Source organism: Bufo bufo, chromosome 2, assembly GCF_905171765.1.
Source record: "Bufo bufo chromosome 2, aBufBuf1.1, whole genome shotgun sequence".
In the NCBI taxonomy this organism is placed as follows: Eukaryota; Metazoa; Chordata; class Amphibia; order Anura; family Bufonidae; genus Bufo; species Bufo bufo.
Genome location: NC_053390.1, coordinates 306,630,245 through 306,641,224, shown reverse-complemented (window position 1 = coordinate 306,641,224; position 10,980 = coordinate 306,630,245). Strand labels below are relative to the sequence as shown.

The window sequence follows — 10,980 nt, the reverse complement described above, 5'->3', positions numbered from 1 at the left end:
GCCGCCAGATTTGGCTTAAATAACGCTGTGCTAGCATCCCAGACCTTTTTAAGAACCTGATCAGCTTTTTTGTCCATGGGGTCTTTTAAAGTCCCCATATCTTCAAATGGGAGAGCATTAGCCCCTTTAACTAGTTTAGATAGAGATACATCAACTTTGGGGCAGGTTGTTAATAGGGTCTCGTCTTCTTCACAGAAGGGGAGGCGACGTTTCATCGTTTTTGGAATAAACTGTTTTTTATCTGGGGATTTCCATTCTCTTTTAATTAGTTCCATCATGTTTTTATGGACCGGAAACACCCTCTTTTTTCTTTGTTCTAGACCACTATACATTTGGTCCTGGACGGACCTCTGCACTTTTTCATCTGAAAGCCCCATAGTAGCCTTAATGGCTTTTACTAACTCCTTTGTGTCCTCAGAGGAAAAAAGGACGTTTTTATATTCAGAGTCAGACCCGGAAGAGATTTCGGAATCCTCATCCTCCGAATCCGACTCCAGTTCTGAGTCAGAGGATGACGACCTGGAGATGCTCATTTTAGTATCTCTGTGTTTAGAGCTAGATGTCCCAGGGGTAACTACAGGACTTTCTGCAATGGCAGATCTCATTTCTTCCCTTATTACATCTTGCAGCTCCTCTCTAATTGACGGGACTAAGTCCTTCACCATATTAGAGGTACATTTCTTGCAAAGCTTTTTGTTATATGTGTCGGGCAATCTATCTGAGCACATCACACATTTTTTAGTTTTTAGACTTTTTTCTGAGCTACGTCCTTTTCACTCTGCATTCACACAGGGAGAGAAACCATAGAGAGAGATGGGCACATAGTGGGGTTAGCAAAGGGTAATGTAACCAGCATTCCCCCTTCCCCAGGACCTTAACTTACGATAGAGGGTCCCTGAGAGGTTTCCATCTGACCAGCTTGCTCAGACATGTTTGCACCATCCCCTCTACAAACCGCTCTTAAATACTCTCACCTGCAGACCTCAGATCAGTGGGCGACTTCCGCCATGATCCAGCGCGCCGACTTGTAGCTCCGCCCCCTCAGCGTGTGTTCCATAGAGCGGAAGTTCCGTTTGGAACGCACGTGAGCCGCATACGACTTCCGGTGGCGTTATCGCGAGAGCCGAAACTATCGGATCACGATGAGGAGCTTTCCAACAGACCGGAGGGACTCACTGAGTGTCCGGTCGCACATGGACTTCCGCGCCCCACGCGCACAGCGGGAGGTAAGGAGCAGCAATCACGGCCATCTTCACAGCACCTCAATACCCAACTAGGGCACGGGTGCTGTCGCTCCCTCATGTGCAGATAAGGCATGTCTTTCTTCTTACCGCTCTCTCCCTGCCTGAAACAGAACGGGCTCATAGCATGTGCCATGAGGATGATCTTCTCCTACCTGGAGGGACAGGAAGACACTGAGGAAGAGCTGAAGGAGGGTCTAATTTATACTTCCTGTCCCTACCTGGTTGGAGGCGGGTCATCTCTCATGGTATGCCGTCATGGAGGATGAAAGGGAAAAAATGAACTTTGTATGATATTCAAATTTTTCGCGTTTCACCTGTAATGTAAGTCATTGGGGACGGATCCGTTTTCTCCGACACAATAGAAAACTGATCCGTTCCTCATTGTCTTTCAATTGTGTTTATGACTGATCCATCATGGCTATAGAAGACATAATACAACCAGATCAGTTCATGACGGATGCATGCTGTTGATTATGTGTTAACAGAAGCCTTTTTGCAGATCCATGACGGATCCGCAAAAAACGCTAATGTGAAAGTAGCCTTATTGAGACATTGACTTTTTGTGGGTGGGGGGTTATATCCACCACTGCTTTTGTTTCAATAAATTGTTTGAGATGAGTAAATCATCATTGCATGCTTCTACTTGAATGCCCAACTTTCATGATATATCACTGTAGTGTGAACTTTTTAGGTTTTCCATAAATTTCACCCGAAAGCCAAATATCCCAAACTTTGAGGCGAGTAGTGTATATGCAGGGCTCCAGCCCAAAAAAAAAAAATAAGGAGCCATTGGCTCCTAACATAAAAAATTTAGGAGCCAAATTTAAAATACATATAATAAAAAAAAATCCCACATGTCTTACCTAGGGTTGTCACGATACCATGTGAAAAAAATGAAACAAAAAAGCCGCATGCATTCCAGATTTTATGGAACGTCTGGACCATAATAGAATAGTCCTAACCTAATTTTTGTCGGGACAAGGTGACAAAAAAAATTGCAAATTGCAAGTTTTTTTTTTCTGTTACGACATTCACCGCATAGGAGATATTTTTTAATATTTTAATAGTTCGCACTTTCAGGTGTGGCGATATAAAATCTATAAACAATAAAAAAAAATTACATATGTAAAATTCGGCAAGGGGGTGATTTAAACTTGGTGGTTTTTTTTTAAACTTTTTATTTAATACCTATTTACCCCCTTAGGGGCTAGAACCTGGGATCTTTCATCCCTTGTCCTATTCACCCTAATAGAGCTTTATCAGGGTGAATAGGACCTCACACTCTCCCTGCTGCCGTGTGCATAGTGGACACAGCAGCAGGGAGCAGACTATGGCAGCCAGGACTTCAATAGCGTCCTGGCTGCCATGGTAACCGATCGGAGCCCCCGCAATACACTGCTGGGGCTCCGATCGGAACTGCCACCAATGATAATACTTGGGGGATGGGGGGGCGCACTGCACCACCAATGAATGTAGTTTCTGCTTAATACAAATGCAGGCTGCAGGTGCCAGACATATCCCATACCCGGCACCCAGCCTCTATGACTGCGCTCTGCCGCTATTAACCCCTCAGGTGCGGCACCTGAGGGGTTAATAGCGGAGGATCACAGGGTGCAGACATAGAGACTGGGTGCCGGGTATGGGATATGTCCGTCACCCGCAGCCTGCGTTTGTAATAAGCATAAACGATATTCATTGGTGGCCACAGCCCCTCCCCTCCTCCTCCCTGCTATCAGCCCATTGGTGGTGGCAGCAGCAGTACAGGGGGGAGGGAGGGACTGCCTCCTTCTCCCCTGTGCTGTTGAGGAGAACATGGCACACGCGTGCCATGTCAGTTTAATGTAAAAGCGGCGAGTCTTGTCGCCATTTAGCAATTTTAGGTCGCCATCTGGAGCCCTGATATGTATCTAAAATTGTGTGTTTTTATCCAGTGGCTGGAACCTGTATTTCTCCTACAATTCATACAATCGATTAACCGGTGTATTTTTTTTTTGGAAGGATGGGGGGGGGGGGGGGGGTAATCAGGGCCAGCATGTCCAGACTGAATGTAACCCAAGAGAAAATCTCTTAAGGGAACCTGTCACAGGTATTTTGGGTATAGAGCTGAGGACATGGGTTGATAGATGGCCGCTAGCACATCCGCAATATCCAGTCCCCATAGCTAGGTGTGCTTTTACTGTGTTAAAAAAAACGATTTAATACATATGCAAATTAACATAAGAGTCATATCTTACTTGTGTGACCAGAGAAGAGTCATATTTTCAAGCTCTGACTCATCTCAGGTTAATTTGCATATGTATCAAATCGGGTTTTTTTACACTATAAAAGCACACAGAGCTATGGGGACTGGGTATTGCGGATGTGCTAGCGGCGATCTAGCAACCCATGTCCTCAGCTCTATACCCAAAATCCCGGTGACAGGTTCCCTTTAACCTCTTAAGGACATAGGGCGTACAGGTACGCCCTTGTGCCCTGGTACTTAAGGACACAGGGCGTACATTCACTGCCGTGCGGCTGGCAGTGATCGGAACCCGGTGCCTGCTCAAATCATTGAGCAGGCACCTAGGCTAAATGCGCGGGGGGGTCCCGTGACCCCCCCCATGTCGGCGATCGCGGCAAACCGCAGGTCAATTCAGCAGTTTCAGAAACTTTATATGCCTAAAAAAAGTTTTATTCACCCCCCCTGCACCCCCGAATGATTTTTATGGTGGCGGGAGGTGCAGGGGGAGGGGTGTGGGCGGTGCGGGAGGCGGGCGGTGCGGCAGGCGGGATCGCGATCCCCCGCCCGCCTCCCCTTGAAAATTCATTGGTGTTCAGTGGGTATACCAGGGTGCCAGCACATTGCTGGCACCCTGGTATAAACGGCTGACATCTGCGATGCGATGTCAGCCGTTTAACCCTTTCCATACAGCGGTCCGTACGGACCGCTGTATGGAAAAGGTTAACAGCGCAGGGAGCTCCCTCCCTCTCCCATCGGGGGGCTGCTGTGCCTTTGCAGCCCCCCGATGGAGAGGGAGAGAGCCCCCAGACAGCCCCCCGAGAGATCCCCTCCTTACCCTTCCCCGTCTGCGAAGTTCTGAGCAGACGGGGAAGGTTCCCATGGCAACAGGACGCCTCTCAGGCATCCTGCTGTCCATGGTGCTGAACAGATCTGTGCTGAAAGGCATAGATCTGTTCAGTGTATGTAAAATACAGTGCAGTACAATATATATTGTTCTGTACTGTATTATACAGACATCAGACCCACTGGATCTTCAAGAACCAAGTGGGTCTGGGTCAAATAAAAGTGAAAAAAAAGTAAAAATCAAAAAAACACATTTATCACTGATAAAAAATGAAAAAAATAAAATTCCCTACACATGTTTGGTATCGCCGCGTCCGTAACGACCTGATCTATAAAACGGTCATGTTACTTTACCCGAACGGTGAACACCATAAAAATAAAAAACTATGATGAAATTGAAATTTTGCCCACCTTACTTCCCAAAAAAGGTAATAAAAGTGATCAAAAAAGTCGCATGTACGCCAAAATTGTAACAATCAAACCATCATCTCAACCCGCAAAAATCATACCCTACCCAAGATAATCGCCCAAAAACTGAAAAAACTATGGCTCTTAGACTATGGAGACACTAAAACATGATTTTTTTTGTTTCAAAAATGAAATCATTGTGTAAAACTTACATAAATAAAAAAAAAGTATACATATTAGGTATCGCCGCGTCCGTATCGCCCGGCTCTATAAAAATATCACATGATCTAACCCCTCAGATGACCACCGTAAAAAAATAAAAATAAAAACGGTGTAAAAAAAGCCATTTTTTGTCATCTTACGTCACAAAAAGTGTAATAGCAAGCAATCAAAAAGTCATATGCACCCCAAAATAGATGCCAAACCGTCATCTCATCCCGCAAAAAATGAGACCCTACTTAAGATAATCGCCCAAAAACTGAAAAAACTATGGCTCTTAGACTATGGAGACACTAAAACATTTTTTTGGTTTTAAAAATGAAATCATTGTGTAAAACTTACATAAATAAAAAAAATTGTATACATATTAGGTATCGCCGCGTCCGTGACAACCTGCTCTATAAAATTACCACATGATCTAACCTGTCAGATGAATGTTGTAAATAAAAAAAAAAACGGTGCCAAAAAATCTATTTCTTGTTACCTTGCCGCACAAAAAGTGTAAAATAGAGCAACCAAAAATCATATGTACCCTAAACTAGTACCAACAAAACTGCCACCCTATCCCGTAGTTTCTAAAATGGGGTCACTTTTTTGGAGTTTCTACTCTAGGGGTGCATCAGGGGGGCTTCAAATGGGACATGGTGTAAAAAAAAAACAGTCCAGCAAAACCTGCCTTCCAAAAACCATATGGTGTTCCTTTCCTTCTGCGCCCTGCCGTGTGCCCATACAGCTGTTTACGACCACATATGGGGTGTTTCTGTAAACTACAGAATTAGGGCCATAAATAATGTTTTGTTTGGCTGTTAACCCTTGCTTTGTAACTGGAAAAAAAATATTAAAATGGAAAATCTGCCAAAAAAGTGAAATTTTGAAATTGTATCTCTATTTTCCATTAAATCTTGTGCAACACCTAAAGGGTTAACAAAGTTTGTAAAATCAGTTTTGAATACCTTGAGGGGTGTAGTTTCTTAGATGGGGTCACTTTTATGGAGTTTATAATCTAGGGGTGCATCAGGGGGGCTTCAAATGGGACATGGTGCCAAAAAAACAGTCCAGCAAAATCAGCCCTCCAAAAACCAAACGGCGCACCTTTCACTCTACGCCCTGCTGTGTGGCCGTACAGTAGTTTACGGCCACATATGGGGTGTTTCTGTAAACAGCAGAGTCAGGGCAATAAAGATACAGTCTTGTTTGGCTGTTAACCCTTGCTTTGTTAGTGGAAAAAATGGGTTAAAATGGAAAATTAGGCAAAAAAACCGCAATTAGACTTACCGGTAATTCCGTTTCCTTGAATCCACCATGACGGCCCACCTTGAGATTGACCCTTGACCTCTGTAGGGGCAGGAACACATAGAGAGTTTAAGAACCCCCCACCCCTCCACCTCCTCAGTGCTTTACAATTACCCGAAAAGGTGGAACAAAAGTAAAAGGATATTAATCCATACCCTTAAACTCCTATCTATCCTAAAGTACGTAAGTATGAAAAGATATATTCGTAAGCATATATCTCCCCTTTTTTTTTTGGGAAGGGGAATAGTATGGGCCGTCATGGTGGATTCAAGGAAACGGAATTACCGGTAAGTCTAATTGCGGTTTTTCCATTTCATCCACCATGACGGCCCACCTTGAGACATAACAGATAACTAAAAGGGTGGGGATAACGCCTGTAAAACCCTCCGGCCGAAAAGAGTTTCATTCGAATCCGGAAGATTAAGACGGTAATGTTTTACAAAGGTATTGGTGCTTGACCAGGTTGCAGCCTTGCAAATTTGGTCAAGCGAGACTCCTCCTTTCTCAGCCCAAGAGGAGGCAGTGGCCCTAGTAGAGTGGGCCTTAACATTATCAGGACTGGGTATATTCTGGAACCTGTAACAATATTCAATGGTGGATCTGATCCATCTGGCTATGGAAGACCTAGCTAGTTTCTTTCCCTTATTTTTCCCCGAAAACTGAACAAGGAGATTGCCATCAACCCTAAAATCCCTGGTATAATCCAGGTACTGGATCACTGTATCCCTGACATCTAAGAGATGTAAATTAACACTAGACCCTGAAGATTCAGATCTGGGGATGGAAGGTAGAAAGATCTCCTGTTCCCGATGGAAGGGAGAGACTACTTTTGGGAGAAAACCTGGATCGAGAGTTAAACGGATGTGATCTTGGGTGATCTGGAGGTAGGGTTCCCTACAAGAAAGGGCCTGGATCTCTCCAATACGTCTTGCTGAGGTGATAGCAATTAAAAAGGCAGTTTTTAGGGAAAGGTGTTTTAAAGAGATTTCTGATAACGGTACGAAGGGAGGTTTTGTTAGGCCTTCTAGGACTATGTTAAGGTCCCAAGTAGGAGCCCTTGATTTCAGAGAGGGTCTCAATCTTGAAACCGCTCTAAAGAACCTCCTGATCCATCTGTGGCTAGCTAGGCTGCAGTCATAAAAGGAGCTGAGAGCAGAAACCTGGACTTTCAGGGTACTAGGTCTTAGGCCCAATTCCAAGCCGCACTGTAGAAAATCCAAGATCCTATTGATGGGAGGGGAGGAGGTGTCTGGGCGCTCCACTCCTAACCAGGAACAGTATCTCTTCCAGATCTTTAGGTAGATGGCAGACGTCACATTTTTCCTACTGGCCCTTAGGGTAGATATCACTTTTTCTGAAAGACCCCTGTTTCTTAATGTCTCGCTCTCAGGATCCAGACTGACAGTTTGAATATCCCGGGGTCTGGATGAAGTAGAGGGCCCTGGACTAGAACATCTTTCTGGAAAGGGATTTCCCATGGATCCTCCAGCGATAGCTGTTTTAGAGTGGAGAACCAACTCCTCTTCGGCCACAAAGGGGCTATTAAGATCAGAGTAGTTGGTTCCCCTAGGAGTTTCTGGATGACCCTGGGAAGAAGAGGTATTGGGGGGAAGGCGTAGGCCAGGTTCCAATTCCAGTGTATCGATAGGGCATCGATTGCCCAGGGTCTGTCTTCCCGGTTTAGGGAGCAGAAGCATTCCACCTGCGCATTCTTTCTGGAGGCGAACAAGTCTACCTCCGGACGGCCCCATCTTTCCGAGATCTTCCGGAAGATGTCCCTGTTCAGAGACCATTCTCCTGGATCTATCGTCCTCCTGCTCAGGAAATCTGCTATCGTATTTTCGCAGCCCTTTAGGTGGATGGCGGAGAGAGATAAGACGTTCTCTTCTGCCCAGGAGAAGATTCTTCTTGCTAACACACCCAAAGGCCGTGACCTTGTCCCTCCTTGATGTCGCAGATAGGCCACCGTTGTGGTGTTGTCGGACATTACTCTTAGGTGTTGCCCTTTTAAAAAACTCTCTCCCCTTACTAACGCCTCCAGGACTGCATACAGCTCTCTGTAGTTTGAGGATTTGACTCGTATCTCGGCTGGCCAGGAGCCCTGTAGAAGATGATCTCCAATCTTTGCACCCCAGCCTCCGAGGCTTGCGTCCGTGATAACCTGAACTGCCGGATGGTTCTGCCACTGTAGGCCTCCAAGCAGTCTTCCTCTTTCTTTCCACCAGTCTAGGTCTGTTTTTACGGCCTGCGGGATCCGGAAAGTCTTGTCCAGACTTACCTGCTTCCCGTCCCAGATGCCTAGGATCCAACTCTGGATCACCCTTGTGTGGCCTTGGCACCAGGCAACCGAAGGGATGCAGGCTGTTAGGCTTCCCAGGAGACTCATAGCCTTCCGGATGGAGCAACTGCGAGACCTCTGAAATGCTCGGATCTTTTCCACTAGAGTCGTGGCCTTGTCCCGAGGGAGGAAGGTTCTTAACAGGGATGAGTCCAGCTCCACACCCAGGAACCTTATTCTCCTGGATGGGATTAGGGTGGATTTCTTTAGATTTATGATCCAGCCGAGATTGTTTAGGAATTCCGAGAATCTTTGCGTAGCTCGGAGGTTCTCGGACTCTGTTTTGCCCAGAATCAGGAAGTCGTCGAGATATGGGATGATTGTAATTCCCTCTTGACGAAGATAGGCCACCATCTCTACTACTACTTTTGTGAAGACCCTGGGGGCCGAGGAGATACCGAAGGGAAGGGCCACATATTGAAAGTGATGGATTGATCCGTCTTGACCCTTTATAGCAAATCTTAGATACCTCTGAGAGAGATGATGAATGGGGACGTGGTAGTAGGCATCCTTTAAATCGATCGATGTCATGAACGCCCCCTTCAGGATCAGGGGAATTATGGATGGGATTGTTTCCATCCTGAACCTCCTGTATAGAATGGACTTGTTTAGGGGTTTTAAGTTTATAATGGTGCGAAAGGATTGGTCTGGCTTTTTTATTAAAAAAAAGGCTGGAATAAAACCCTCTCCTTTCCTCTGGGATAGGGACCCTTTGAATCACCCCTAGGTCCAAGAGGTCTTGGACGCCCTGCCAAATTTTTGGAAGTTCTGATCTGCGCTGGTGTGAGATGCAGAATCTTCCTGGGGGGACTGATGCGAATTCTATCTTGTAGCCCTGAGAGATTACATTTAGAACCCAGGGATTTGAAGTTACCTGATTCCAGGAAGATAGAAAACCCATCAGTCGCCCCCCTACTCTGGCGTCACTGCTGTTTGTTTGGTCTATTTTGGGGGTTGAGTATGAAGCCTCTTCCTCTCCCTCCTTTGGGATAGCTCCATCGGCCAGTTTTCCCTTTCCCCCTGTAGGATCTCTGCTGAGGCTGGAATTGACGAAAGGGCTTCTTTTTAGAATCTTTCTCCTCTGGGAACCCCTTTTTCTTGTCTGCTGCCCCCTCTAGGATTTTATCCAAAGTGGGACCGAAGACAAATTCCCCTGAGAAGGGGATGGAGCAGAGTTTAGCCTTGGAAGCCTTGTCCCCGGACCAGGCCTTCATCCATAACGCCCGCCGGGCTGCATTAGAAAGAGCCGCATCCTTGGCTGAGAAGCGGATCGACTCTGCAGAAGCATCGGCCAGAAATGCAGTGGCGGAGCGTAGAAGAGGGAGCGAGTCTCTGATCTCTTCTCTTGGGGTTTTATTTTTCAGGTGTACGTCCAACTCCCCTAGCCATATATACATTGCTCTAGCAACAGAAGTAGCAGCGATATTAGTCTTGACCCCAAACATGGCTGATTCCCAGGATTTTTTTAGGAGCCCGTCCGCCTTTCTATCCATAGGATCGTTCAACTGTGAGGAGTCTTCAAAGGGTAGAGCGGTCTTCTTTACTACCTTAGCCACTTGTAGATCCACTTTAGGGGTCTGATTGTAAAGTTTGCATTCAGTCGGATCAAAGCAGAGCCTGTTTCTGAACTCCTTAGGAACGCCTAACCTCTTCTCCGGGTCTGACCATTCTTCCATTATCATCTCCTTTATATTTTCATTAATGGGAAAAACTATAGGGGATTTAGATCTAAGGCCCCCAAACATTTCGTCTTGTACCGTACGAGGTTTAGGGGTATCCTCGATACCCATTGTGGATCTAACTGCTCTCAGCAGCTCCTCCATTTCATCAGCGGAGAAGAAATATTTTTTATCCTCGTCCGGAATTTCCCCGTCAGACAAGGGTTCCTCATTAGGAAATTGTCTGGATGAGATGGAAGCCACTTCCACCTCCTCGCCCTCAGAGGAGGAGATAGCGGACAACTTGCGTTTCTTGGAGGGGATAGGAGTACTAGCGGGGGTTGTCAGGGTGGCTAAAGAGGACTTAATTTCGTCTGCAATAAAAGATTTCATTTCAGACAGAATATCTGGTTGTTCTTCTTTCCAAATTTCCGATGTGCAAGATTTGCACAACCTTTTTTTGTAGTTCTCAGGGAGACGCTTAGAACAAGCGCAGCATTTTAGGAGTTTGGACTTTGGCTTTGACTCCTTGCTGCCCTGGAGAGGAAACAACCAGATATGCCAATTAGAATTTCAATGTCAAAAGACTGAAATATATACCCCCCAGAAGGGGACTCACGGTACTGGCAGTAGTGGGATCAGGGCCTTCCTGGCGGGGAGCAGGTGTCTCAGACATCGCGGTGCTGCAGGCAAGAGCTGGAGGGAACCGCGGTCTACTTTCCTTTTCAAATTTCCCGGCGTCTGACGTCATCAAGC

At 46.0% G+C, this 10,980-nt stretch overlaps 1 protein-coding gene across 1 annotated transcript; it reads right to left on the bottom strand.

The window, feature by feature from the left end:
• Positions 1–6,261: 6,261 nt before the first annotated feature.
• LOC120989032 lies at positions 6,262–8,606 on the bottom strand. The gene is made up of 2 exons (XM_040416878.1): positions 7,181–8,606; positions 6,262–7,149 (listed from the first exon to the last, which is right to left on the bottom strand). The coding sequence occupies exons 1-2, from the start codon at positions 8,019–8,021 to the stop codon at positions 7,082–7,084; spliced, it is 909 nt and encodes a 302-aa protein (XP_040272812.1). The 5' UTR covers positions 8,022–8,606; the 3' UTR covers positions 6,262–7,081.
• Between the last annotated feature and the right edge of the window lie 2,374 nt (positions 8,607–10,980).